General features: G+C 59.2%; 1 protein-coding gene across 5 annotated transcripts in view; it reads right to left on the bottom strand.

Annotated features, from left to right (window-relative positions):
- The window catches only part of IKZF4 (IKAROS family zinc finger 4), a 30821-nt gene extending 3996 nt beyond the window's left edge, over positions 1–26825 (bottom strand). For 2 of the 5 annotated variants that reach the window (XM_075525444.1, XM_075525446.1), the window contains exons 1-7: positions 26652–26786; positions 18742–18796; positions 14128–14259; positions 12245–12349; positions 6997–7257; positions 6382–6549; positions 198–347 (exon numbers count right to left, since the gene is read on the bottom strand). In XM_075525444.1, coding sequence (XP_075381559.1) covers positions 198–347; positions 6382–6549; positions 6997–7257; positions 12245–12349; positions 14128–14259; positions 18742–18781 — 856 coding nt within the window. In that variant the 5' untranslated portion in view covers positions 18782–18796; positions 26652–26786. Of the gene's footprint in view, positions 1–197; positions 348–6381; positions 6550–6996; positions 7258–12244; positions 12350–14127; positions 14260–18741; positions 18797–26651 lie in introns of all 5 variants that reach the window. The other 3 variants (XM_075525445.1, XM_075525447.1, XM_075525448.1) reach the window with 2 other exon arrangements.
- Positions 26826–27295: the final 470 nt, after the last annotated feature.

Below are 27295 nucleotides of genomic sequence, written 5' to 3'. Positions count from 1 at the left end.
GGGGCTCATGCTCTCCCCCACGCAGCAGCACCCCCCCTTTTCTAATGGGAAGGACGTCCCCGAAGCTCGACCCCGTCAGCCAGAGACGGGGCCGGAAGGTGAACCCGCACCCCCATTTCCCACCCTGCCGGGACCCCTCGTCTTGTCCCCGGAGCCAGGGAGGCAGCGGGGCTCCGGCCCCCCCCCGCGGCACTGACCTTGCTGGCTGGCCAGCGACTGCGGTTCAGTGTTCAGACTCTGCAGGTAGTTGTGGCACCGCTCCTTGTGCTCCTCCAGCGTGCTCTGCTGCTTGTAGCTCCGGCCGCAGTAGTTGCACTTGTAGGGCTTGCCGACGGTGGGGGAGGAGACTGCAAAACACGCAAACCAGAGCCTGGCTGTGAGAACAGACACAGTGCCCTCGCCAAAGAGCCCGGGAAAGGGCTGGACGCGCGTCGACGGGAGAGAAAAGCGGCAGGAATCGGTCGCCAGGGAGCATCACGGCGGGGCAGCGACCCTCGCTGTCAGCCCGCCGCACCATCTAGCTGTGCCGCAGGGAAAGGACCTCTCCGGCACATCTCGAGCGACAGTTTCCAGAGCTGGGAGCAAGAGCCGTGACCCCGCAGCGCTCGGCTTCTGCCTCAGCCTTCCTCCCGACCACCATCTACCCCAACACAGCTACCACGCGCGCCCCGGCAGCTCGACGATTTGCCGCCTCAAACGCCGCTCCCTGCCGGAGAGCCGCAGGAGAAGGGCCGGATGGTCCTGGATTTTGACAGATGGGGAGCTACGAAAATAAATCATAATTTGGTCAAATACCTAAACCAAAACGCCTCAGACCTGGCTTTTACCTACACTCTGCTCCCAAGACACCAGCGATACGGGTTTCTAGCAGCTGCCTGGCCACGTTACGCACCTCCAGGTAAACCCTCGTGCTGGAAGCCCCGATGGCAAAGGCCATATGTAAGGAGGGCGGCTGGACCCCCCAACTTTTTAAACATTTCTAAGTATTTCTTCACCCTCCATTCTCCACAAAGTGCCCGGTGGCTCGGCCAGCACTCGGTTGCTGCGCGGAGCGTGCACACAGAACCCCCAGCAAGATTTGTGATAAGACACTCGCCAGACACATTTTTATTCTCATCTCTCCCAGTTTTCTCACTCCTGACCGAAAATCACCGAAGCCACCCAAGGTCGGCATTCAGCCTTGCTGGCCGGCGACCGCCAGACAAAGGAGAGCGGCCGCTGCGTGCCGCGGAGCCGGCGGTGCTCCTCGCGGTGGGCTGCGCACGCCATGTTATTATCTGCACGTTTTAACCGGCAGACTACTTACAGCGAAAAATCGTGACCCCTCCCGAGGGGAGATGGTATCTCTGAACCCCGTCGCAGTTTCCATCGTGCCGCGAGGCTGCTGCCTGCGCAGGGGATGGGGAAACGCAAATGCTGACTCGGGGGTTTTGTGCCGCTCACCGGCTGATTGCTAATTAGGTATAATCACAGCAGTACCTGGGCAGCAGACCAGCCGGCATCCTTCGGGCACGGGGGAAAGGGCAAGGCAGTCCCCAGCCCATTAAATAGTCTGGGGGGGGAAAGGGATCCAGGCTCCAAGGGACCTGCTGCCGCAGGTTGATCACACTCAGATGCCCTTTGGGGGAGGCAGCTCGTTAGGGAAGAAGATGCTAATGGGCAAATGAGGCAAGTGCAAGGCAGCTGAGCCAGAGGGGGGGGGGGGGGCTCCCCAGCCCCCTGCACAGCCCCGGGCACTCAACCAGGATGGAGAGCGCACCCCCGGGTGCTCCCTTCTCCCCGGCCATCACCCTCACCCAGGAGCTCTCCTCCGAAACAGGCAGGACACCCAACCACAGAGCCAAGCCACGCTGCGGAGGGGGACGCGGTCCACCAGGCAAGAGCCAGGGACCGTGGCGTCCGAGAGAAGGCCAAGAGCTGCCGTGCCCGGCCCCTCCGACACTGCCCCACGGGGCGGGGAGGCTGGTTTTAGTAGCGGGGCAATGCCCCGAAATCGGCTGCTTTTGCTGGAAGCCGGAGCCCATCGCCTTCCGCCCAGGGCGTGCCGGCAGGGGCGTCAGCAGCCCCATGACAGCCGCCTGCGTCACGCTCGCCCCGTCCGGCTCGAGGCTCAGGGAGGAGCGTGCTGCCTGTCGAGACCCGCCTGGACCAGGCTCTTTCTGTTCCTGTCAGATTTAAGGGGTTGTTTTGGGGTTTTTTGCAGCTTGTGGTTTAACCTTTAACTGCTTTTTAAAAAAACCCACATTTTCAGGCTGTAGGTGAATTCGCATTTACCACCCACCCCAGCTTTGTCACCTGGATTCATGTGAAGTGCTTTGCACTGCGGCTGGCAAGCGGGGCCAGCACCTCCTCTTGCGACAGCTTGTACCGGCTCCTGGCCAAACACCACCGCGGCAGCCCCAGACGGCAGCGGTCAGCGAGGAGACCGGCTGCGTCCACATGTGCCGTACCCCTGCCCGGTCCTAGCCCGGCAGCTCTGCCAAGCCACAGGCAGATGCGGGAGGCCAGGAGCCACCGTGGATTTCACTGCCGAAGCTCCGGGTTAGAAATCAGTCCAGAGAAGCCGATGACAAGTGCAAATCTCTCCTCCCGGCCCTCCCCAGGCAGCAGCATTGTCACAGAGCAGCTGAATATTGGTTTACTCCCGTCCCAGGGGAGGCGAGGATGCCACTAGCCTCCGAGTACGAACACAAAAATGCGCGTTAGGAATTTACTCCTCAAATCTAGCAATTTAGACGGGGGAGCCTCGACTCCAATTCCATTACGTCTCGTTACTCTCCGTCACTCCCTCAGCTTTTAAAGTTAAGAGTTCCCCAAATGGCTCCGTTTTGTTACTCCTAAGCAGAACGACAACCCAAGCCCCTGCGTGCATTTGTGCCTCACGAAGCTCCCCTGACGGCTGCGTTGGGATCGGGATTGGCTTTCCAAGCCGGGAAGCTCCGCATGGATACCCTGAAGTTATTTCCTCGGGATCCAGCCTTCCCCTTCCCTGCCTCAGCCTGCGTTTCGGGGCTCTGGGGACAGCAGGACACGGAGGAGCCTGGGACCCGGCCATCGCCCAGCCGCGCTGGGACGGCTCCCTGGGGACACGGGGACCGAGCTGTCCTCCTGCCCAGGCAAAGGTCTTGCTCCCAGCGCCGAGGCTCCTCCGGGGCTCTGCCCACACTGCAGCGATGCCCGGCCACGGTGGTTTGCTACGTCTGCGCTGGGCTTGCCCCGGCAGAGGGTCAGCTACGGCTCAGGGACGGGGTTTTACAGCGGCTGCAGGACAAGGAGGGAGGCTCCGTCCTGAGCTGGCTTTGCCTTGCTATCAGTCGCTTTCCCTTTTACTCCTTAGTCTGTTCTTTGAAAACGTGATCATTTACCCACCGACACGTGCTCGTGTCTCGGACAGACTCGGTCCATCTGTCACCTAACGGGAGCGAGAAGCTTCCAGCGAGCAATGAGGTCTGTTTAGGATCCCCAACGTTCTTCACCCATGTAATACCCAAAATGTGAGCAAGGGGGATGCTCTCCTCGCTGCCAGGCTTCACCAGGAGAAGTTTCTTCTGACCAAGTACAACAAACAGAGAGGCTCCCTCCGAACACAAGCTCCAGGTTCGTTTATTTACTGGGCTGTGAAGCGGCGAGGACTAAAAGGGAGGGAGGTCTCGGGGGACCGGCAGCTCGTCTCAGCTGTCCCGGGTGTGGGCTGCAGCTTCTGATCTATTTCAGAGCAACGCAGCGTGTTTGATCTGGATTTTAATACCTCACTTTTTTGGACAGCACATCTTCCGAGATGAAAGCTCAGTGTCCCTCATGGGGACGGCATGAAACGCACATGCCTCTAGTTAAGGCAGAGGGAGGGAAAGCCAAGCCCCGCTGCCTTCCACCCAGGCAGGGTAACCGCTAGACTTTCGCCTGTGAAATCCACATTAAATGAAGGTTTTCTTAGTAATTAGCTCCCATAAAGACTAATTTTCATTTGATATGTTGTGAGGGCTTGTCCCATTTCTGCGTCTCTTGATTGAGGGACTCAAGGAGACCCTTTCCATGCCTGGCAGCGGGGAGACGTCGGCACAGCTCTGCCGAGGACCCACCTCTGGACGCTCAGCGAGGGCGAGCGTGGTGGACAGGCACAGCCCGAGAGGGGGATCCCGACCCGCAAGAGGAGACACGACCAAGGAGTCCAGAAATGACCCTGCATCCCTGGGTCTGGACGGGTCGGGGTCCCCTGGAGCGCATTACTTAGGGGAAAGCCCCTGGGAGCGCGAGGCAGGCTCGGAGCAGGGTCCCGCCAGCCACGGGAGCCGCTGGCGCAGCACCTGCCCCTCGGGTCGGGTCTGCGCGTCCGCCTGCACGAACCCCGCGGCTGCCAGCGAGTCGGGGTTCCTGGAACGGGGCTCAGCCACGCAACGCCCCGAAATCTCACACCCCAACACAGAGGGGACGGGGAGGGTTTAAACAAAGCAAAGAACAGGGACCTTCCTAATGGGACTTTGCTCCAGACACACCAAAAGACTTTTTTCAAAAATCCAGGAGCCATCCAGCTTCAGAGCACCCGTCCCCTGCCAAAAACCCGCGTGCCGAAGGTCCCCGGGCAGGGGCTTGTCAGTGGCACCCCGGAAGGGCGCAGGGTAGAGCTGCCGGCAAGGCGAGCTCGCGGCGGACGGATGCCAAAGCCCTCCGCTCTGCCGTGCGGTAACTCCTCCCCGAGCCGATGCAGCGCTGCCCAAGATGGAGCGCGGCTCGGCACCGGCCGAGCTGCAGCCGCTCGGAGCGGCTGGGGGCGGAGGGGAGGAAGACGGATGATGCTGATCGCTCCAGACTGAAGGACTCGTCGGGAGAGCTGAAGGCCTCGAGGCAGAGCGGCCGCAGCTCAGCTGGTCCGAGCAGCCGCTGCGGTGCTTCGGTGCTTCGCGGGGAGCCGGGCTGTCACCAGAGCCTGGCTTTCCTCACCCTCCGAGCGGGGCGGGAGGAGACACACAAGCTCTTCGCTCTCTAGAGTTAATGACACGAGGGTTTTTGCCTCCAACTACTGCCTTCTCGCTCCCCCCCCCCTTAGAGATAAGGAAAGAACGTGGGGAAAGGATTTCTTTGGCATTTCTCCCCGTTATCTGGCAAAGCCCGAGGCCGCTAACCTGGCCTCCTCTCCCGGGGTGAAACAGACTCTTTCCCCATCACCTCGGTATCAGAAACAAGACCTGCTGCCATATTCTGGCCAGGCTGGAGAACCAGACAAGAGACCAAAAAGGTTTTACACAGAGAAGCAGCTTTGTCCCTTGGCAGTGGGGATGTCAAGAAACAAAATATAACGGATTGGAAGCTGCAAACCCGCAAACCTGCTCCCGTGCAGGCTCCAGGCGAGAACCAACAGCCCCGTTCCAGGATTCGCACCTTGCTCCGGGGGTCAAACTGCCCAGATTCCCCTCTGGCATCTCCCAGAGAGTCTCAGACGCGTGTGCTGGGGAGAGATGACAAACTCCCAAAAGAAACAGCAAAGTGGGAAGATTTGTCCACAGCAAGATGGGAGCTTAAACCCGGGCCATCACCCCCTCCCACTGAGGAGGGCACAGGGCAGAAACCTAAAGAAAATTGGGGCTCTTGGGCCAGGCTGCGAGGGGGGAGCAGGTTTCAGGGCTCCTGGGCAAGGCTGCGATGAGAACAGGCTCTTCTGGGGACCGGTTTCTTCCTTCAAGGAAGCACACGACACTCATTTCCACGCAGCACTCAAAAGGTTAGAGTCACAGGTGTTCAAAGCCACCTGCGTGAACTTTAAAAGCCCCGGCAGCACCACAGAAACACGGCGGTACGCAAATCAAGGGAAAAGGATCACAAACCGGGGGGCCGGCTGGCGTACTTCACTCCCACCCGTGGCCCCCGCCAGCTGTTACATCACGGAACCGGAGGGTGAAAACCACATCTCAAATGTCATATTTAAAAAGGACAATGTCAAAACAACACACAAACAAAACCCCTCAGCGCTCATTTTCACTGGGGCAGGGCACACCCAAGGGTGGGACCTATCTTGACTCAATAAAATCTATTAAACATTTATCTTTCTTATAAAGAGACGCAATAACCCAGGAATGACTGGAACACAGCGGCACAGAGCCCTGCAGGCACCCCTCCGGTCAGCGGAGTCCCCAGACCATTAACCAGACACCAACACAACCTCCCCCAGGCACACGCTCTGCCTTCGGCCGGTCGGCTCTGCGCCGCGGCAGCAGCGTAGGGACCGTGGCAAGCCAGGAGCCGATACGAGGGCAAGTTCGGCGGTTCAGAGCTCGAGGCTGGCACTTTTAGAAGCTGGGCTCAAATCCCTGGTTCTGTACCACCATCATGTGTTCCCTCCCTGCCTCCCCCTTCCTTTCCGGCCCGTGGCCGGCCAGGGCTACCCACCGGAGTGTGTTCGCAGGTGGCCGGTGAGCGCATCCCTCCTGCGGCAGGCGTAGTTGCAGAAGGGACATTTGAAGGGCTTCTCGCCAGAGTGCAGTTTGATGTGACGCAGGAGGTTTCCCTTCTGGGTGAAGGAGGCTCCGCACTGGTTGCAGTGGAATGGCCTTTCTCCTGCAAAACCGGAGCAGCGGGTGAAACTCCTGCTTAAAAGCATTTTCCCAGTCTGCGGAGGAGCAGCTCTCGACTCAACAGCCCCGGAGATCAGAAGCATTCACAGGTTCAGCAGCGCTGAACACGTTTTGAGAGGGAAAGCCCTGGGTTAACTACCAAACGTAGTGCTCTGGATGTGACCTCCAACCTGGGGAGGGACAGACCTGCTGCTGGAGGTTGGACAGTGACGAGGAGAGACCAGTTACACGCACTTTCCTGGACCTTTCCTCACGAGCATCTTCTGGCTGCCATCACCAGGGTCAGCATCTTGGACCTGACACCCATCTCCCGCGGCATCTGTGCCCACCAGCCAACACACGCTTGCCACCCGGCTTCAGAAATTTGCTTCCCTCCAGCCCATCCTGCCCCTGCCCCGGCAGCAACGCCGGCCTCGGGGCTGCCACTCACCAGTGTGGCTGCGTTTGTGCACCATCAGCACGTTGGGGCCGATGCACACCATTCCGCAGATGTCACATTTCAGCTTGCCGTTGGGCAACCGAATGCCCCCGGGGGAGTGCGGCTCCTGGCCCGTCCCGTCGCAGTAGCCCAGGGGCTCCGAGAGCGAGTCCTCCACAATCACGCTGTCCTCCTTCTCGAGCATCCGGTCATCCTGTGACAGCAGCCGGCTGGCTTCCTCATCGCTGTACATCTCCACCTTGATAGAGTTTGCTACGAGGAGGCAGAAGGGATAAAACAGTCAGTGGAGGAAAAAACTCTTAAGTTAAAGAAGTTGGGAGCACAGCTTAGGCAAGACTTACTCCTAAAAGAAATACTGCGATGCGTTAAGCGATTTGTTTGTGATAAACGTGCATCTTCTTATTTTGCTAACTACTCAAGAACAGCCATCAAACACGGATCACACGAGGTTACGGGCTGGACGGCTTGTTTGCACACCCTGAAGATTACTGCTCTGCATCCCGCCTTGTAAGGTGACTGACTGAAGAAAAAGACATTTAGTTCCCTGGATTCAAAGGCAGAGGGGGAAAGAAGAACCACTCGTGCTTTTAAAGTACTGCAGAGGAAGCAAAGACACCCAATTTTGACTCTCTGAATCAGTAAAGGCTCGAAATCCACAGAGAGCCTAACACGAGTCTCTTGGAGCGTCAGCAAATCTCGGCTCACTAGAGAAGCCACTGCTTCACCACAAGTTTTCACCCTTGCTACGAGACCTGGGATGCATCAACTATCTAAAGGCAGAAAAAAGAAACCGAACAGGATGGTGCTGCCTAAAAACCCCCACCCCTGCCCAGGCACGCTGATGGCTGCCGCACCGGCAGCCCTGGCTGCCCCGGCTCGGGCCAGGCTCCCTGCAGGCAGCTCTGCCTCTTCCCCTTCCCTCGACAGCCGAAGAGGCCGAAGGAATCACGGCAAATGCAGGGAGGGGACGAACACGCAGGCACTCGTGGGGTGGCGTTTGGGCACCGAAAACCCTGAGAAAGCTTGTGTGAAATTAGGGAAGTGGACGTGAGCGATGCCAGGGACCAGGGAAAGGTCCCACAGCCCAGGGCTGGCGACTCCCGGGAGCAGCCGCCCCGCAGCGTTTCTGGTCCAGGCAAGAGCAGGGAGAGGGCAGGAGCCGGAGGAACCGTGCTCAAGCAGCCCACCAAAGCCGGACGACGGAGGGGCGCGGGGCCGGGGCCGCAGGTGGGTCTCCCTGCCACGGGGCGGGCGCTGCGCCGCAGCAAAGCCCCCGGGTTTCCCTCCCCACTGCTACCTTTCCTTCCTCCTGCAGCATCAGGAGCGGAGGCTGGCAAGGGGATGCGCCAGCCCTGACCTACATTCCCGGCTGCTCTAATGATCTGTGGAATGCCACAAATCAAACACTCTCCGAGACGACAGCGACCGCTCCGCTCCCTCCGCTGCCAGCAAGCTGCAGCACGGTGGGGACCGGGAGAGGGAAGGATGGGGGAAACCTCTCCCTCTCCTCCCTCCGCTACCTCCCGATGAACTTGTCCACCCAGATCCTGCACGCTTCCTCCCTCGGCCAAGCGTCCGAGCAGTCGTCCCACCTCGCGATGCCAGCTGTACCCTCTGCTCGAGGGAGGACTGCTGCCGGGACACCCTCAGCCTCGGTGGAAAGTCGCCTGTTTGGAGAGCCAGTCTTTAAAAGATCAAATTGGAAAGTTTCCTCCCTCTTTAAGCCATCGCCAGCAGCCGGGAGCGAGAGGGAACCCCCTGGGGAGGCTCCCCGGCGCTCTCCGGCCGGGGATGGCCGCTCCTCGGCCGATCACAGCCGCTACCTGCTCCCGTAGCAGTGGTCCTGGCAGGCCGGAGGAAGATGACAACGGAGTAAAGTCGAATCCAGGTCACCCACATGGCCATGCACCAAGCCCACGGGCTTAAACAAAATATTTACAGAATCCCTTTAAATATCAGATTCTTATTTCTTCCATTTAAAGCAGGAGGCTCTTCCCAATCCCTTAAGAGGAGAACTGTGGGGGCTGGAGGAAACTGAACTTTATATACACAAAGGAGACTCTGCTGCTGCCCGGAGGGTAGGAGATTGCAGAGTCCAAGCTGCCTTGTGGAGACAGGCGTGAGAACGGAGCAGACTGAGCGCAACCACACAGAAATCCCAGCAGCTTCCAGATCTGGTGCTGACTCGACCCCTGGGGCTCGTTCAGCTCTTTGTGAGAGCTTGAACGCTCACCCACGGTCCGGGGAGGCCTGCGGCACGCCGACGGGCACAGCGTACCAGCCGAGGGGACTCGAGAAAACCTTGGTAACGTCCCGGGTACCGAACCATCTGGAGGATCTGACCTTTAGAACCTGGGGGGTTCTGAACAAACTCTCACATCAGCTGAGGCAGGGATGATCCTTCCCGGTGGGCGAGCAGGAAGGCTTTGGGTCGCTTACCGGGCGAGGAGGACGTGCGAACACCGGAGAGCGGAGATGGCGGCAGCAAGACGGTCCCAGTCCTGGGGAGACCCGCGCCTCCCGCTCCCCCGGGAAGGGCGGACACGCGGCCCCCGAGGAGCCAGGCCACGCGCTCGGAGAGGAAAGCTCCTCTTCCGCGCCGCCTCCGACACGGCGGGCAGGAGGGCTCTGGCTCTTCCCCAGAACTAGGTACGGCTTCGCGAGGGGGGATTACCGAGGAGCAGCAGCATGGAAGTGATTCATCCGAGACTGCGTGAGGTTTATTGCTGGGTGAAGAGCCCAGGAATTCTGGCTCTCGCTCCCCTCTTTCCCTTCCTGGATCCTCGCGGCAAACAATGCTGCCTTCCCAGAGAGGCTCCAGGCAACGTGAACTGTGCATACACCCGGCCTTGGCAATCGCAGGCACTTTCAGACCGTCTGCTGAGCCACTGGCCAAAGCCACCGCTGGCTGCAGACTGGGAGGAGACTCTGCGGCTGAAGCATTCTTGCGGGGGGAGCAGAACTTTATTTATGTGTTGGCCGGTGCCACCGCGCTCCCCTGGGAGCATCCAGGAGACCCAGCGCAAACAGACGCCTCTGTGCACAAACACGAAGTGAAAAGCTCCTCTCTCGGTGGCGGGAGCTGCCTGGATGAGTTGACGTTTGCTGCACTTTGATTTTTCTCATTGGGTTTTTTTTTTTTTTTTTCTTTCTCCCATTCCCCTGGGGACTTATTTTTTTCCTGGGCATAGAAGGGAGGCCAACTATTGTTCTGTAATTCTCCTTTCAGAACCAATGCAGAGTCCGGTCTCACTGGAGAGAAGTCTCTGCTGGCAGAACAGGTTATATAATATTCTTGCTCCTCTGGGGCACGATGCTTGCTGGATGAACCAGCTGTGAAGTCAAGTCAGATCAGAGGCAATACCATCACTAGCATCCTGCTGTTAAAGGGGAAGCGATCGTTATTGTCCTTTCAGTCAGTCCATGTGCTCGATTCCTTTTGCTTCTGATCAAGCGAAAAGGCTGCGTTACCTCTCAGAACTGTCCTCTGCGAAAAGGCAAGATTTTATTTCTCTGCAGAGCTTCTAAGTGTTTTTATAGGGGAAATATAAAATAAATAGCAAGTAATAAAAGGAAAAAAACGGCAACAGAGCTAATTCATAACATTACTCCTTCTGAAAATGTATTGTTTTGGGTTTATTTTATCCTGGTTCAGAAAGAGCAACCTTCAAACGCCAGGACCTAACCAGAGGCGTCCCAATCACCTAACTGCTGGAAGCCCACGCAGATAAATTACGAGGGAGTTCCTCTGCTATGGAAAAGCAATACGCAACTGCAGGCTGGAAGCCGGGAGAGAGGGAAGATCAGAGCAGTGCCGGTCTTTTCGGTGTCGGTTGAGTTAATCTGGTAGAGATGGCCCCACTGTCGGCTCTTGAATACCGAGAGCGCAATTCAGAGCGGGGCTTGCCAACTTATCTTGTCTCAGCGTTCCTTATTTTCATGCGTCAGCACGACTTAGTGGCATGTATGGCCCACGGAAACTTGACTGCTGCCCCGAGAAGGCTGCAATGTAAATAGAGTCTCTGCAAGTTAAGCCTGTACCAGCCGTACCGAGCTCATCCAGGGCCACGCCGCTCCTCAGCGCACAAGGGAAACGTCGCATTTCTCATCAATCACCACAGCGAGCAATGGGAGCGGACGGCATGCCAGGACGAGGGACAGACTGTGACAGCTCTGAAATCGGACCTATTTTACTGGGGGAGGTTCTTAAATATAACCGAAAAAGCAATTTCATTCATTTTAAATAAAAAGCAAAGAATTCCATCAGCAGACAGGGAAGGAGATGGGAAGTTTCATGTTGTGGACAGGAGATTCCCCACACCGGTCCCGTTCCTGGATTGGTTCCCTGTCAGGTGCCAGCCACCAGCTCGGCCGACGGCACTCTGCCGGGCAAGAGCACATGGAGGCAGCGGCACGACTGGGCAGGACCTCAGGGGGCACGCACCCGTGCTCTGCAGTGCCACGGCGAGGTGACAAGGGCTGGCAGAAGAGGAGCTCCCCAAGAAGCACGCTGCCTCCCCCTCTTCTGCTCATTTCTTGGCAGCGGGGGGAGCAGGCAAAGCCGGTGCCTGAACAAAATGGCACAGACTGGCCAGGGATAGGCGAAGGCTGGGAGCTGGCGGTGTGTTTCATCACCCCGTGGCACTCCCGGTGTATCCGAACATGCCCGGGGGCTCTCCGTATCTCCCACAGCTACACAAATAACTTCCCGACAGACTCATTCACATAGAGGCAGAGTTCTGCTGCTACAGGAACTGCTGTGCCAGCCCCAGACTCCAACCTGCCCCAGCTACTACACGAGAGGAAGCGGAGCAGCGTCTCATTTCCCACACAGCCACCTAGACAGATATAAAAAATAACTTATTCCAAAGCAACCAATGGCTCTGCGGCCCCTCCAGAGCCGTGGCCATTAACAGTCTGGAACATGCAGCTGCTTGAAAGTCAAGGTGAAATTCACAGCCACAAGGAAAGACCCCGAGTCCTCGGCACCGCCACAGCCGACTTGTAAAACTCCGGGCTCAGCAACAGCCGGTGCCCAGGATCAGTAACCCGGCAGCCGCTCCATGCAAACCAAAGCAGGGTTTTATCGTCTTCGGTTGGAAAACAAAGAGTCAGACCCAGAGAGAAATCTGTCACAGCGGGAAGTCAGAATTTATGTCACGCCTGAGAGAGTGCAGGGTTTGGGGACAAAACAGGCAGACCTTGGCACGGCTTTTTTCAGTTAAGTCGGCGTACTCACCACTGAGAGAGCGGCTCGGGGAGGAGTGCTGGCTGTTGGGTGTGCTCACCGTGGGTCCCACGATTGCCGAGCTGAACTCCTTCTCCAGAGAGGAATCCCCACTACCTTTGGGAGGAGGGAAACACAAGTGAGTGATGCCTGAAGCACGGCTTGTGGGTTTGCACTGGCTTCACCCCGCCAAGCCCTCTTCCCAGCACCTCTGCTTTGGAAAGGGGCTGCTGACGGGCCCTTCGGGGGGCTGCAGGACATGGCTTTTACCCCAACGGCACCGTCTGCCACGCACACCGGCACGGTATTAGACAGGAGCTTGGTGCTTTCTGGACCACACTCCTCCAGCTGTGGCCTCCTCAGATGCAACAGCCCCGAGCCAGCGTCGTGCCGACGGCAGCAGCACGCCTCGCTCTCCTCACCGGCTCGCAGAGAGGTTGCAGAAGGGGAGAGGTGTCGGCACGCCACGCTGGAGGGCTCTGCGGGAGCTCCGGCCGGCACTGCAGTGCACGGTGTGCCAGCCGGGGGGGAGCCAGGCCACCCCCACGCACAAGCATCAAGCCCCCACCTAAATGACCCGAGCCTTGACTGCCAGGCTGACCCCAGCGCTCCGCCCGGGGAGCGGGTCCCTTCGCCAGGCACCGGGGTCCCCCTCCCCGACAGTCCGTGCTGAAGTGACAATTCCCAAGCAGGTACTCACATCCCTGGGAAGCCGAGCCCACCCCGGACGGACCCTTGCAGTCCCTGGAAGCAGGCCCTTGCCCATTCACACTGGAAAGCGAATTCAGCGATACGGCTGCCTACCAGATCACCTCGAGCCCAAGGCATTTGCGCGGCAGGCTAGACTCATTTTTTCCCCTCCGGGGGCTAGCAGGTTTCCGTTCCGGTGAGACCTGCCAGCTGCCAGCACGCAGAAAACCCCCGGTTCCCTGCCAGCCCTCCCCACCGCGCACCCGAGAACCGGGCAGCTGCCTGCGGCGGCCGCTCCTCGGCGATGCCGCGGGGACGGGGACGGCGGAGTTTCATGATGGAAAGTGCAGAAGCTCCGTGAACGCCTTTAGCACAGCTGGGAATGTTATTTCTAAATACGTGCATCTGGAGAAACTCTCGGTGCTCCCCGAGCCCAGTTCATCCCATTGTCTGATGACTACTGGGACGCTGAGCTCATCAGCCTCGCTGAGCATGGGAATCATTTATGGTAACTGCCCTCGGTGAGACAGCATCTTCTAAATCGCTGCTCGACTGAGACCAAGCTGGGACACCCCAGCAGCATCCTCACCCTCCCCAAATCCCCACAGGCAGCATTTTAAAGAGGTTTTCTTTCCTCCCGGGGTCACAGCGGGAGAGGCTTCGAGGACCCTTCCCTCTCCTCTCCCCACACTTCGGCGAGGCTGGCAAGCTGCTGCCAGCGAGTTTGAGTCACGCGAAGCCGACGTGCACTGCCAGCCACGGCAGAAGAGGTTAACGAGAAGGCTGAACAACGAGCCCTGCAGAGGAAAGCACCCTGCTGCCGAGAGGGACCTAGCCCCCCGTGCGGTACTCTGCGGGCCGGGGGCACGTCCTGCAGCCCGAAAACCAAACAGCCGCTGCGTGGGGCCAGACCGACCCTCTCAAAGGGTCTCGGTAAATCAAAAGCAGTGTCCTGAGCCTACCTCGCTCACATTCACCTCCACAGGCATCTCGGGAGGGTCAGGCCTTTCCTTCCCTCTCCTCCCTGCCAGCACAGGGGATTTCAGACACCTATAAATCACCCTCCAGAGTCAGTCCCTCTGCCCAGCACAGCCCCCTGCACCCCTTCTCCTCCGTGCACAGACAGCAAGCGGAGACGGCACCGAGTTATTTCAGGATCCTCCCCCCGCCCTCCCCCCCCCCCCGTTTAACTCGCATTATTCTACCTTGCTGGAGATACCCTGGAGTGTTATCACAGCCAACTCCTTGGAAACAGCGCTGGAGCCCAGGCTGCGTGTGCATGTCTGCGTCGCTGGCAGGGCGCACGCAGCCACTCACCTTCCAGGAAGAGCAGATTCCTGGAAGCGAGGGAAACGACTGTCATTTTACAGGCAGGCGGCACGGCGAGCGGGAACCCGGGCCGCACCGCTCCCCGGCACGGGGATACGTGGCTGCGGCCTTCGGAGAGCACGGAGCCACGCTGAGCCGGCCGGGGACGATGCTCTAAGGAGGGAGAGGAGGGAGCGGGCGGGTGACGGGGAATCGGTGATGCTGAGGGGTCTCTGCTCTGCCCTTGCAACGCAGCCGGCTGCCCGGGGGCTCAGCAATCAGGCACAGGACCCAAAACATCAGTAGGAAATAGAGGATCCGATAATCGGAGGGAGAACAGCATCATCCCCCATGTCAGCCTACAGTCAGCGATGGCTCATTTGGGCTCCGACCCTCCTGCGTCGATAAGGGATGAGGACACCGAAGCCTCGGTCCTCAGCTCCGGAAATGGAGCAAAAGTGTCTCATGTTAAACTCCCCCAGCTACCCGCTGTGTCCGGACCCAGAGCACGCCAGAGCCAGGCCGCTCCGGAGCAGATGCTCAGCCCAGAAGAGAGGCACTTCACGCCTTCCCAGCACTCCGCACGCACAAGCGTATCCGTATCAAACGGCCAGAGCCCACAGCCACGACGCACGAGACCACGGCCTCATGCAGAAGTTGCGAGGAATATTTTTAGGCAGCACTTCCAGGTGAGCTTACCTTGGCGTGCAGTTCCCATCCTACAACAAAAAGACCCTCCTGGTCCCAGGTTTAACCCTGAAGATGAGATCAGGGCTCACTAACAAAGCATCCATGCGATGCTGACAGCAGGAAGAACCTCACTGCACTGTTTTACAATCTGTTCCCAGCTGCTGCCGATCTCTGATGTATTGGAGAAAGGTTAAAAACCCCAAACTAGAATTTAAGTTAAACATTAAGGAGAAAAAAAAAAAAACAACTTAATTTCTCCTCGGTCCCTTCAAGCGTAAAGGCAGGGCACAGCATCCCGTTCTCAGCTCCTCTGCCAGCTAGCTTCATCCTCCAGATCCCAAAGGACCCTCCTAATCCCGAAGGATCCCCAATCTCCTTCTGACTAGCACCACCAAGGGATAACCGAGCCGATCCTCGATGCCCAGCCCTCCCCGAAACAGGGGTCAGGCCAGCACGAACCTTCTCACTGCCAAGAGCCTCTGCTCCCCTGGGAAGGATCGCTGTCGAACCCACGCAGAGCCGCACGGACCTTGGCCAGGATCCCCCCCCTCCAAAAATCACCCCCACACAAGGGGACGGGGTTTTTCCCTCCGTGCAGCAGCGGGGCTGACACTGGGACCCCCGATAACGGCTCCCGCGAGCGGCTCGGAGCTCCGGGAAGGTGGGCAGGCTGCCCGCCGCCGACAGCAAGAGCTGAAGCACTATCCCACCCCTGGGAGCAACCAGCGCCTGGTTTCGATGGTCTCTCAGCAATTTCCCTCTCTGATAACTTTTCAGACTTGAGATTTCAGGAAATATTGGGTCACATTTCATTTGCTCTAAAAAAACAAATGGAAACCTGAACGTCACGCAAGAGACGGTTCGTCTGTCTGTAGCCCAGTTATCCAAGGAGCTGACAGCGTTTAACCCTGTTCTCAGGTGCCCAGCACCCAAATAAAAGAGGGTAAAATGGAGGAGACTTGGGCTGTTTTGGGGAGCAGAGCATGGGGGGACGGCCTGAAAACATCCCCCATCTTCCATCGGCCTCTGACATGCACACACATGGGCAAGAGAAGCGGAGGCAGACCTCCGAAGGTGCTTGGCCACCCCAGGGAGAGGACTGCAGCGAGGGAGGGCAGGATCCCGCAGTGAAACCACGGCGGACAGGGACCCGATCCCACCCTGCCCGCGCGGGGTGTCCCCGGTCTGGGACGGGGAGGCTGACAAGAGGCTGCTCTGGTGCTTTCTCCTGCACGGGGCCGTGCCGGTCTGCACAGACCAAGGTGCTCAGCCCTTCTTACCACCTGCGAAATGGCGATGCCGCCCAGCAGGCAGGACCGACAGGAGCAGAGAACAGCAAAGCCGTTATCTGCACAATCCGAATGCCCTTTTTTTGGGTTAAGCGTCTACAGAAGGACTTACAGCCCGAGGAGGTGCCACCCGAGGAACCGGCACGCAGCATGGAGAGGTCTCTTGCCCGCCTCCACCTTGTTCCTACCCCTTCTGCAGTAACGACTCTGTCTCTACCAGACCTGTTTCAAAACTGACTTATTTTCCTGTGAAGAATTCAAAGGAGAAAAAGTATTTCACATTCATGAAGAGTTTCCGGGCTTTTGGTTACCTCGCTATATGACGAACATGAACTTTTTCTTTTTTTAAAAGTTCGTTTAATTAAACACATTTCACAGAAACAAGTTTCGAGAGCTCTGCTGTTTGTTTCCTCTAGTCATTTCAGATCCGCAGCAGCCCAGCGACCTGAAGCAGCTAACTGGCAGGCCTTGACCCTGACCCTAACGATTAGCTGATCTTCATTAGGCCTGCGCCTAACGACCCTGACCCCCAGGACTGGGCAGCACAGGCTTCGCTCCCCAAGTACCGGGGAACTCAAAAATAAAGCCCACCCTGGCCGGGCGGCCCCGCAGAGCTCCTGTAACACTGCTCTTCCCTTCTCCCGTCCTTTAACCGTTCTCCTTCCCTCCAAACTCCAGGAGCTGCTTAAACCCCGGACCCCCAGGAACTTCCAGCACTGACAGCTCACATGCACCTGAGGGGGTTTCAGGCTGCACCGAGGGAGACGGGCTTTTTCTGTTGCCTCTTTTCGGACCTTCTTTCCGGGCCGCAGCACCTCCGCGCTCATGGGGAAACGTGGACCTGCTGCAGGGACCTTGGAGAAAGGGGAGAGCTCACCCACGGGACCCCCCGAGGAAAAGCAAAGCCGCAGCTCTGCAGGTGACGTGGACCTCCAGACCAAATGCACCCACACGGCCCCAGACTCGGCCGGAGGACGGCGGCGAGCGCCGGGCGGACGCGGTTCTGCTGAGCGGAAAGCCGAGCGAAGCTGAGAAAGCAGCCGCGTTCAGCAGGCAGCCGCCCTGGCACAACACAATCGGCCAGCTTCGGGGAAGCATTTTGTTATTTAACGGAGACATCCTGGCGACCAAAACCCGAGCAGCAAACTGCAGCGAGCGCCTCGAGAAGAGCCAAGCGTCTAACCCGAGCAGGGATCCTCCGGGGATCGGAGGAAATCTTCGTAGAAAGAAGGAGAACACAATAACTCCGAGGATGAACTTTGTCAGAACGGGCAGGATATAACGTGATTCATGCAAAGGGGCGTTGTGCAAGGTCCCCTGCGCAGCTCTGTCAATGCACCAAGTCCCAGCCACCGCAACCGCTTGTTAGAACAGCCGGGGTCCTCTCTCCCTTCCAAAGCACTTCAACTTCTGACCTTCATCCCCGCTGAGCCATTCATCCCCGGCACCCCCCAGCTCCTCCAGCTCGCAGGGCTCGCACAGAGGCGTCCTCCTGCCTCTTGTGTTGCTGGGGCCGGATTAGGTAATCACAAGAGTTTCTTCTGGCTTTGCCACTTCTCAATCTACATCGGGTCTTACTCTAATCCCCCTCTTCTCCCAGGCAAAGATGGACGAGCGGTGGTGTTTTCACACTGCAAACACCAGTCCCCTGAAGATAAGAACAAATCCCACCAAACCAGCTTTCACTTACAGCCCGTACCAGCTGCGAGCCCGGTTTCTGCAGGCGACCAGATAATCTAAAGCCCCTCAGTGCCACCGGGATACCCTCTGGAGCCGGTCACTGGGGCTGCGACTCCCAGCACGGCAGCTCCGGTCCGTGCGACCCCGCCGGTTACGGAGCGGTCCGGCACACCGGCGGCTTGCAGCACCCAGACCTAGGCCAGCCCCATGCCGCCTCCCCCTCTCCCCACGGACATTTCATGGCTTTCAGCCTGGGTTTAATCTTAACGCACACCGACAAACAATAGCGCCGGACTTGGCAAGGCGCGCGGCTGAGATCACCTGCGGGGGTCTTAAATATCGCGCTGCTTCCAGTCGTGGGTTCGGCATCCCGGAGAGCGGGACTAAACCACCCGTTTGTGAGCACAGCCAGGAGCCCTGAAGGAACGGCCAACCTCCCCGAGACCCCTCGGCACCGGGACTGCCCAGCCATCGCTGGAAATACATTTTCCTTCCAGCTTGCAGCAAGGCTTGAAATTTCACCTACCGCTGGCGTGCCGGCAGCCACCCACCCGATCAGCAGGTAAAGACACAAGCACATAAACTTCAGCGTAAACTTCCGAGGCTCAGCCTAGGCACCGTTTTTTAAATTAGCTGTTTATTACGCCCTGGGCTCTATCACTTCTCAGATAGTTAATGGAACATGCTGATGTTCTGAATATTGTTCCTCAATGCTTAATCTGTGACGGCGATAGCAGCACAGCCTCGGGCAAAGCAACCGAGCACAGGACAGCTTATACCCAGAGGATGAGACTGAGCACCTTAAAACATTAGCAACCCAAAATAGCTGGCAAAAATCAAGATCAGACATACCAGATATGTAAGATCGTCCATTACAGTCTTCTATATCCATCTTTAAGGTACTTTGCTGAAAGAGAAAGCAGAGCTCAGTCAGAGTTAGCCTCCAGAAGCTGCTCGGACTCTCCTCCAGTACAACTGCCCAACAGCTTCTCAGAGCAGACGAGTTACTCACCCCAAGTTCCTTCAACGCTGCTTTGCAGCCCTGGGCTTAACACCGTCAACACCGACTTCACCATCAACCCCGGTGGACTACCCCGATCCCCCCACCCGAGCAGTGCTTTCCAGGCACTTTCCAAGAGGAAAGCGAATGCCAACGCCAGCAGCGGTCCCGGCAGCGAAGCTGCGATGCTGCGGACGAATGCCACGGTGAACACGGAGGGTTTCATCCCCCCGCACGCAGACCACCACCACCGCAGCTCTGCGGCACGCACGGGAAACGGCGTGAGCTGTTAAAGCCAAACCTGGGACACTTGGAGCGGGCAGAGAGGGGAGAAGAGCAGCTGCCAGCTCCCCCGGGACAGCCGAGAGCTGGAGAGTCACCGGTGGGGACGGACAGAGGGCCGCTGCCACAGCCCCGGGCAGCGAGGGGCCGTTGCTGGGAACCGCTGCGCTCGTGCCCGATGCGGCAGCGGGGAGATGAAGACCCGAGCGCGGGACGCGCGTAGCCCGAGCGCTCGGCTTCATTTTATCAATGAAAAGAGTCGGGGTTTTGGGTAATGAGACCGAACGCTAACGCACCACGCTCTGCCGAGCAGCCTCGCAACAGCCCTTCCGACGACCACACCAAAATAAAAGGGAAATCTGCCTTACAGTTTGCTGCTCGGCACCCCACAGAGATAATGAACGTTTTATACATTCAAATGGCTTTTATTTGTCAATTACACTGGCTGTTTAAGAAACAAAATGAGCCCAGTTTTAGAAACAGGAGTTTTGCTGTTTAGAGTTGGCTCTAATTGGCAGTTGATAGGGTCGGAAACGGAGCGATTGCTGCAGAGAACAATTAAAAAAAAAAGATAATTTGTGGAGATGAATCGTCTCCTCGAAAAGGAAAATCAACGTGATTTGCAGAGTGCGAGCACACACAAGCAGCAGCAACGCTGTTCATTTTCCTCTCCGTCTCTCGAGCAGCCGGTGAGGCTTTCTGGGGGACCTTGGTACCTTTCCCGAGCTGAAAGAAATCGGTTGCTCCCTTCTGACGCTGCCCCTTTTAAAAGCAGATTTTTAACAATAACCGCGTCTTGAACAAACCAAGTTGTACAAGTCTTGCTCCTGGCAATGCACCACTCAAGAGAAGTACAGATGCGGACAAGTTAGGCCAGGCTTATCACCCTGTCGGACCCGACTATTTGCTTGATGTTAATTAAGAAACGCTCTCACTGCGCTCCACTTAACTGCAGACCTCACACGGGGGCGCGCTGGTTTTGGGGAGGCTTTCACCAGCTGGGCACCAGTTTACACCCAGTCCAGCCCAGCGATACCCTGCGGCAAGACCCCCCAGGGCGTCCTCCCTGCGCAACCTCCCAGCCTGGGCAGCGAAGGAAAAGCCGAGCACTTTAGAGTTCCCCTTCCCACCCCACATTGGCCGTTAACTTCACGAGATTAAAATAATTTAGGTTGAAATCTCTCTCTCAGGCACCGGGTTACACAGGAACTGTGGTTTAAAATGCATCCTGCAGCTTTATTTTTGTTGAACCTGTAATTTTGCTTTTCTGTGTTACGCACACCCGCTCAGAGATTTGTCTGCTTTGCACAAAGGGCACGGCCACGCGCTTATAAAAATCAATTTTATTTAGAAAGCCCTTTCTTTCTGCAGAAGCCCTTGAAAATATGAAATTTAAAAAAAAAAAAAAAAAAAAAGACCAAGCGCCAAGTGACCATCCGATGGACACCACGGGGGAACACACGGCACGGAAAGCTGCCGGCATCGCCCCCTCCCAAGCCCCTCGCCGCCTCCCGGGGACCCGTCACAGCCCGGGCTCGTGGCTGCGGCCAGGGACAAGCAGGACCCCAGTGTCCTCCCCAAACCGCAGGCAGCAGCCAGCGAGGAGCGAGAAGTGAATTTCCCTCAAAGTAATCAGCTAATAATCAGCCAAACACAATTGAGTTGAGGAGCCAGTTCTGTAACTCCTACTTCCTACTCACGCACGCGGTCTCATTAATGTTAACGGGATGATGTGCAATAAAAGAGATTGATTCCTCGCTCCTTTGTATTTTAAAAGAGGACCCAGAGAAAAACACTGGGAGCGTTTCAGGAGCCCTGAGCCACGTGTCAGCGGTTATACTGAGCCAAAATTAAGGAAAATAAGGCCTCGCAAGCAGGCACTGCAGTTTAAAAATTGCAAATGAAAAAAAGCACCTCGCTCGCATGAACCTATAGCTCTGCAATAACGACGGCCCGTAATTACCCTTTGGCTAGAAAATGGTTCTGCGTGTCGTTTGTTCCCAGAGTCCTTTCGATTTTGAAAAGCACCGCAAAAAGGCTGCGCAGCCAGAGTGACAAAACCCCACGTCACGGCCTCGGTGAAAACACATTCCCGGGAGAAAGGGGCTGATTCCAAGGACGTGGCTTCGGCTCGTCCCCGCTCAGCGCCGGCACGACAGGGAGCGATGCCGGCCGCCTCCGAGCTCCCGCTCAGCACCACTAACAGCCGCCCTCCATCTCCGCGAGGAAGGGCAACCCTCACCGATCCCCCTCGGAGCAGAGCCCCAGCCCGAAGCACCGTGTCTGTCCTCTCTCCGGAGGGGGGGGTCTGGGTCAGACGGCGCGGCCAGGACTCGGACCGGGGACAAACCTCCACGCTTTGGACCGTCGGGCGCAGAGAGCACGTCTCCGGCTCCGGACTTTCTTCCCAGCTTTCAGGTGTGATCATCAACTTGGGAATCGGAGACAGAAGCACACTAAAATTAGAGCAGAGTGCCTTCAGCGCTGCTCGACGCTCTCCTCCCCTCTGAAATAAGAACTTTTCCCCAAGTGGCAACACTCAAGGCAAAAAAAAAAAAAAAAAAGTCCTCAGAACTAGCCCAGTTTACCCCCCCCCCCCCCCTTCTCAGCGTGATGCAATTTGTGAAGGTCCTTTGCACTAATAACAAGAGGCTTCTGAAGCAGGCCAGGCCTGGCTGCCCCTCCTGCACCGGGAGAGGGACCGGGTCTTTGCTTAATCCTGGGATGGCAGAAACATCCCAGAGATGGGAAAAGTCTCTCAGCTCCCACCCAGCCCGCAGGCTGCTTCTACACACCTCCAGGACGGGGCTCCCACCAGCTGCCTCCGGAGCCCGTTTTAACCCCTGCGGTCATTAGGAACGCCAGCCTATTTTCTTCCCCTCTTCATTTCTCCCCGGTGCTTCTGGTTGTACCTCAAGAGCTGTGAAACAATTCCGAAAGCTCGGCACCAGCAGCGAAATGTTTCTCCAGACACCAGGACGGCAGGAAAAGACACCCCAGCCCGGTTACACCGAGGTATCTGCCAGATTATTTTTAAGACGACAACATCAGCCCCTACAGAGGGTAAACGCACGGCTCCCACCAGACCCGCACAGAAACCGCCCAGAAACACCACAACGCTTCGGTCTGACCCGTTCCTCCGCCGGTCCGGCGGCGTGGCCTGCAGGCAGGGATTGCTTCCCCAGAGCCACCCAGCGCGCGGACACCCGGGTCCCGGATCAGATCTGCCCCTCGGAGCTGGGACGGGCAGAAGGACCCCTCGGGAACCACGAGAGCCAGCCTTCCTCGGCTTCTGCTGCACCCAACGCCTCCCAGGCACCACCACCTCTCTCTCTGCACCCAGGTTTGGCTCCCAGCTCCCCGCTGACCTGCCGCGGGACAGCTCGGAAGCAGCGAGCCCGCGGCGAGAAGAGGAGCGGCATGTGCAGGGGGAAAGACACGCTCGGGGCGAATGTCTTCGAGCCTCCTGTCAGGGTAAGAATTAGTAAGCGCTGGAAAGGTCCCTGCAGTTTCTTTTTCCCAACCATTGTTTCCATTAGCTGCCGTTTATTTTCCAACGTGAGGACTTTTTTTCCACCTTTGCCGCAAATAGAAGCTCGCTGAACAAACCGGCTGCTCAAAAACACCAAAGTTTGTGTCACTGGAAACGTTTCAAAACCCAGCGGAGGGGAAGGGCTCGCTTTCATGGAGAGCCCCCCATCCCGCGAGCGTCCCCGATTTAAACGCCGAGGAAGCAGCTCTGCCACGCCGTGCCGGTGCTCTACGGCAGCTGCCATCAGCGGGGCCGGGCCCTGCTTGCCGGGGAGGACCTCGGCTCAAGCGGCTCAACAGAGGCAGAAGTGAACGGAGCTACCTTTCAAAAGCGCAAATTAAAGCGTTGTGACATGTTTTATCCATTATAAAATAGTTCCCATTGTTTCCATACTTTGAAATATATTATTAAATAAGATGAAGCATCATTGCTTAAAAAAAAAAACAAAACCAAACCGATTTAAAGCAGCGCTGCAGCTGGAGGACGGCAGCTGACAGCTCCTCGCTGCTGAGCTGGGGGAGACCCTTCGTCTCCTCCGACATTTGTAATCAAGGCTACGCTGGAGCGACGCGACGCCGGGCAGCGCTGGTGGGAGAGCGGCAACAGGAATATTCTTAGGTTACTGCTTTAGGGACGGGCAGAAAAACATCCTGTACCCCACTCCGGACCACTTGCGCTGGGGTTTGCCACACCAGCCGAGCTGACGCGGCCGCTGCATCCGACTGCACGAGCCCGGCCTCGCAGCAGAGCCCTAACCCACAAAGACGGGTCCGATATCACCCCCGTGGCCCCACGGGTTCTTGACCAGAGACCGTCTCCCAGATAACGCCCACGTTTCAGGTGCCTTAACCCAAGAACTGAGCAGACACGGCTGCAATTTCTGACCTTTTTTATAAATAAAGCCAGTGCTTGACAAAACAGGGGGAGAGAGAGAGAGAAACCCTCCGAGGATCCAGAGCCAGACCCTGGATCGGCGATCGAAGCGAGATGGGAGACTCCAGGCGCTGTCTCCCACGGAAGCGGGGATGCTGTTTTTCGCTAATATTCACCACCTGGAGAAGCTCCTCCCTGCTGGAACTGCTCCTAACGCTAACACGACAGGACACGAGCCTTGCCCGCTCATTGATATAATTTTGTTTAAAAGCCTGCTGATGGAAAAAGCACCATAAACCAGCGCAGGGTAAAATGTAAAATTCCTCGTCTTAAACACGCTCCCGAGATTCAGCGACTTCAACAAAGTTTTAATTCAAAGCGAACCGAGGGCCGTCTTCTACCGCGCCTTTGTTCAGCATCTAAACCCGTGTTGTGCCCTCTGGGCATCACCACAATACGAATAAATAATAACCGCGAGCAACGACGCTGAGCCTACAAAAGATGAAAAGACGTTTCAGGAGACCGCCCTGGCAGCGAAGGGAGGAAAGAGAAGTTCCTTCTTCAGCGCTTCCTTGGGCGGACGGACAGATAGGGACCGCAGGAAAGAGACCCTGGCCTTTAGGAAGTGAAGCCGTGCTGCACTTTCAACGCTATCGTTTGCAGCCCAACTTCGCTAACGACGTTCACGCGCGTTTTAAATGGAACCGATCCACTGAGAGCGGAGAAAAATTAATCCTCCGCTGGATGCTCCCTCCTCGCGCCCGTCCCGTGTCCACTGCCCTCAGATAACCCCGCTCCGTCCTCGGGCACGGAGGCCACGTCGGCCCCCGCGGTTCCTGTAATTCCTCTCGGGAGCACAAGCCGCTGCTGTGCAAACAGAATCGGCGCTCCGGGGCCCTGCGGCTCGCTGGCTCCCCGGCTCCTCCGAGCACTGACACGTTCACGAGGGCTCCAGAGCCCCGACTGTCACGCTGCCTCATCGAGGCTGCTCAGGTTTCCTCGAGTCCTTGGAAGCGAAAGCCAAGACGAGGCCAAAAGTCGTTATCCCGTCCCCACCGGCTCTGCCGCCGCTCGCCCCAGCCGTGCCGCAGGACACGGCACACCCTCTCCCGCCGCCCGCCCGGCACAGCCTCCACCTAAGCCGAGGGGCACAGGGTGCGACCCGGCAGACGCAGACGCTCCCCGTTTTGTCTGTACCAGCGCCCCGATACGCAGCGGGAAGGTATCTGCGAGCTTCTCCCGGACAACGCCGCCCTCGCCCCACGAACACCGGCCTCGCCAGGCGCGAAGCCCAGCGCAGGGACGCTGCCTGCCCAAAGCGTCAGTCCCCGAGGACGTCCCCCCGTTCCCGCAGCACAGGCCCCAGGCGCCCACCACGTACCCAGGAGCCGAGACTCCGCAAGGAGCAACCACGAGCGGAGAACAAGTTTACAGCCGGGCTGCCAGCAGCAGCGTTGGCACAAGAGCTTCCCCAGAGCTGCCGCTGCCTCTTCCCGTGCCCCCCCAGCATCTCCGGGTCCCCCTTCGGCAATCCCCACGGGGCACCAGGAGCCGGGGCAGGACATCGGCACGAAGCCCCTGTTTGGGGCTGACGACAGACGCGCTCTCACTCTCCGCGAGCAAAACGAGTTGGTCCTCGGCACCGCAGCTTCTCCTCAGGAGGGGTTCAACGGCAACGGAGTCAGGCAGCAGCCGGGACGCCGGCTTTAGGGAGCTCGTACCCGCTCTCTGCTCCTCCCCGAGCTGCCGGAGCCACGCGCTGCCTGTCCCGGTGCCCCCCCTGCGCCGGGGAGGGGGGGGGGGGGGAGAACGGCGCAGCCCCCCCTGCCTGGGGAAGGTCTCCAGAGCTGCTGCAGAATCGGTAACAGGAGGCAGAGCGCTGGGAAACACCGGCTGGGCAACACGGAAACGGGGGCTGAACCCCACATCCGAGCATCCCCGTCACACAACCGAAGAGGAGGCTCCGGCGTTTACAGGCTGGTTGGGAAAACCCTGCCTGGAGCCAACAGCTTCACCCAAAAAGCGGCGCCCGCAGCAACCTTGACCCCGGAGCCACCGGGGTGGCTGCGTTACGGAGGAGTAAAAGTGCTCGGAAAAGGCTCGCCCTAAAACCCCAAGGAAACGTTCTCTAAACCCCCTCAGGCAACCTGCCGCTCCAGAAAACAGACGCGGAGAAGGGAGGGAAGCGGAGGGAAGCGATCCCAAGCGCAGACGGACGGACGGATCCCTCCACGGAACAGGGACGCAAAACAGCACAAGAACTTCGGCGGGGCTCCCCGGGCCGCAGCGGCCCCGCGCCGTCCGTCCCTCCGGTGAAGCCCATTGTTTCCCAGAAATGTCATTTCATCGACCGCGCTGCTCCAGCACCGAGGTGGGGTCCCCCGCGCCCCCTTCCCCGCTGGCGGGGGCGACCGCGGCCACCGCGGCCCCGTCCCAGGGCGGGAGGAGAGGTGCCCCCGGCCCCCGCGTCCCGCGGAGCAGCCAAGCGCGGGGGCTGCGCCCCTGCGAGGAGGAACACCCCCCCCCTTCCCGGCCGTCCGGGGGAGAGGGGCTCGGGGCAGATTTCGGGGCCCACCCCGGGGCGCAGCCCCTGGCACCCACCGCCACAGCAGCCCCCCCCTCCCCCCCGCGGGGCCTCACACCTCCCCAAAACACCTCCTGCCCCCTGTCCCCCCCCAGGGACGGACCCCACTCAAAACCGTGACACTCCCGAGACCCCCGCCCGCAGGAGACGGACACCCCCAGCCAAGAGCCCCCCCCCCCCCGCCTCCAGCCAGCGCCCCCAGAAGAGACCCCCGCCCCCGCGGGCAGCTCCCGCACCCCCCCCCCCCCCCGCCGACCCCCCCAGCCCCGCTCCCCCCCCGCCGCCCCAGCCCGCCCCTCCGCCCCAAGCGCCCCCCACCCCAGCAGCCCCCCCCGGCCTGGTCACACCCCACTCCCCCCCCAACCCCAGCCGCCCCCCCCCCCCGCCCCAATCGCCCCCGCCCCCTGCCAGCCCCCCCCCCGCCCCGGGCAGCGGCCCCGGCCCAGCTGCCCCCCACCCCGCCCGGCGCCCCGACAGCGCTCCCCCCTCACCGGCGGGGCTCGGGGAGGGCCCCCCCGGCCCGGCCCGGCCGCGGGGCGTGGGGGTGCGGCGGGGGGGGCTCAGGGGCTCGGCGGCGGCGGCGGCGGCTCCATCGGCGGCGGCTTCACCTGAGGACCCCCCCGCCCGCCCCGAGCCACTTCCGGCCCCCGCGCGCAGCCAGGCCGCGCAGCCGAGCGCCGACGCCCTCGAGCCGCCGGGAGGGGGGCGCCGCGGCCGCCATGGGCCGGCACGGGGGGCTCAGCCGAGCGCCGGCGCATCGAGCGGCCGCCGGCTGCCCAGGGGCGGGCAGCGGAGCGCCGAGAGCGCCGAGCGCGGGGCGGGGGGGGGGGGGGAGGCAGCGCCGAGGGCATCGATGGGCCCGGGGCCTTCTGCGGGGGCGGTAATCGATAACCGGTAATCGATAACCGATAATCGATAACGGACACGGCGGGGACGGGGTCACGGGCAGGAGCGGCGACGCACCGAGAGGTACCGGGACCCCGGGCTCAGCGGGACCCCCCCGAGGCGGCCGTCAAGGTACGGGGGGGTCCCCACGGGGCCAGGGGGTCCCCTCGGGGCAGGGAGGCCGCAGGGCCGGGGGTCTGTAGGGTCAGAGGGGCTGCGGGGGCCGGACAGGCCCCGGGGGGGGGGGTGG

Source organism: Mycteria americana, chromosome 26, assembly GCF_035582795.1.
Source record: "Mycteria americana isolate JAX WOST 10 ecotype Jacksonville Zoo and Gardens chromosome 26, USCA_MyAme_1.0, whole genome shotgun sequence".
Lineage (NCBI taxonomy): Eukaryota > Metazoa > Chordata > Aves > Ciconiiformes > Ciconiidae > Mycteria > Mycteria americana.
This window is presented reverse-complemented; position numbering and strand designations above follow the sequence as displayed.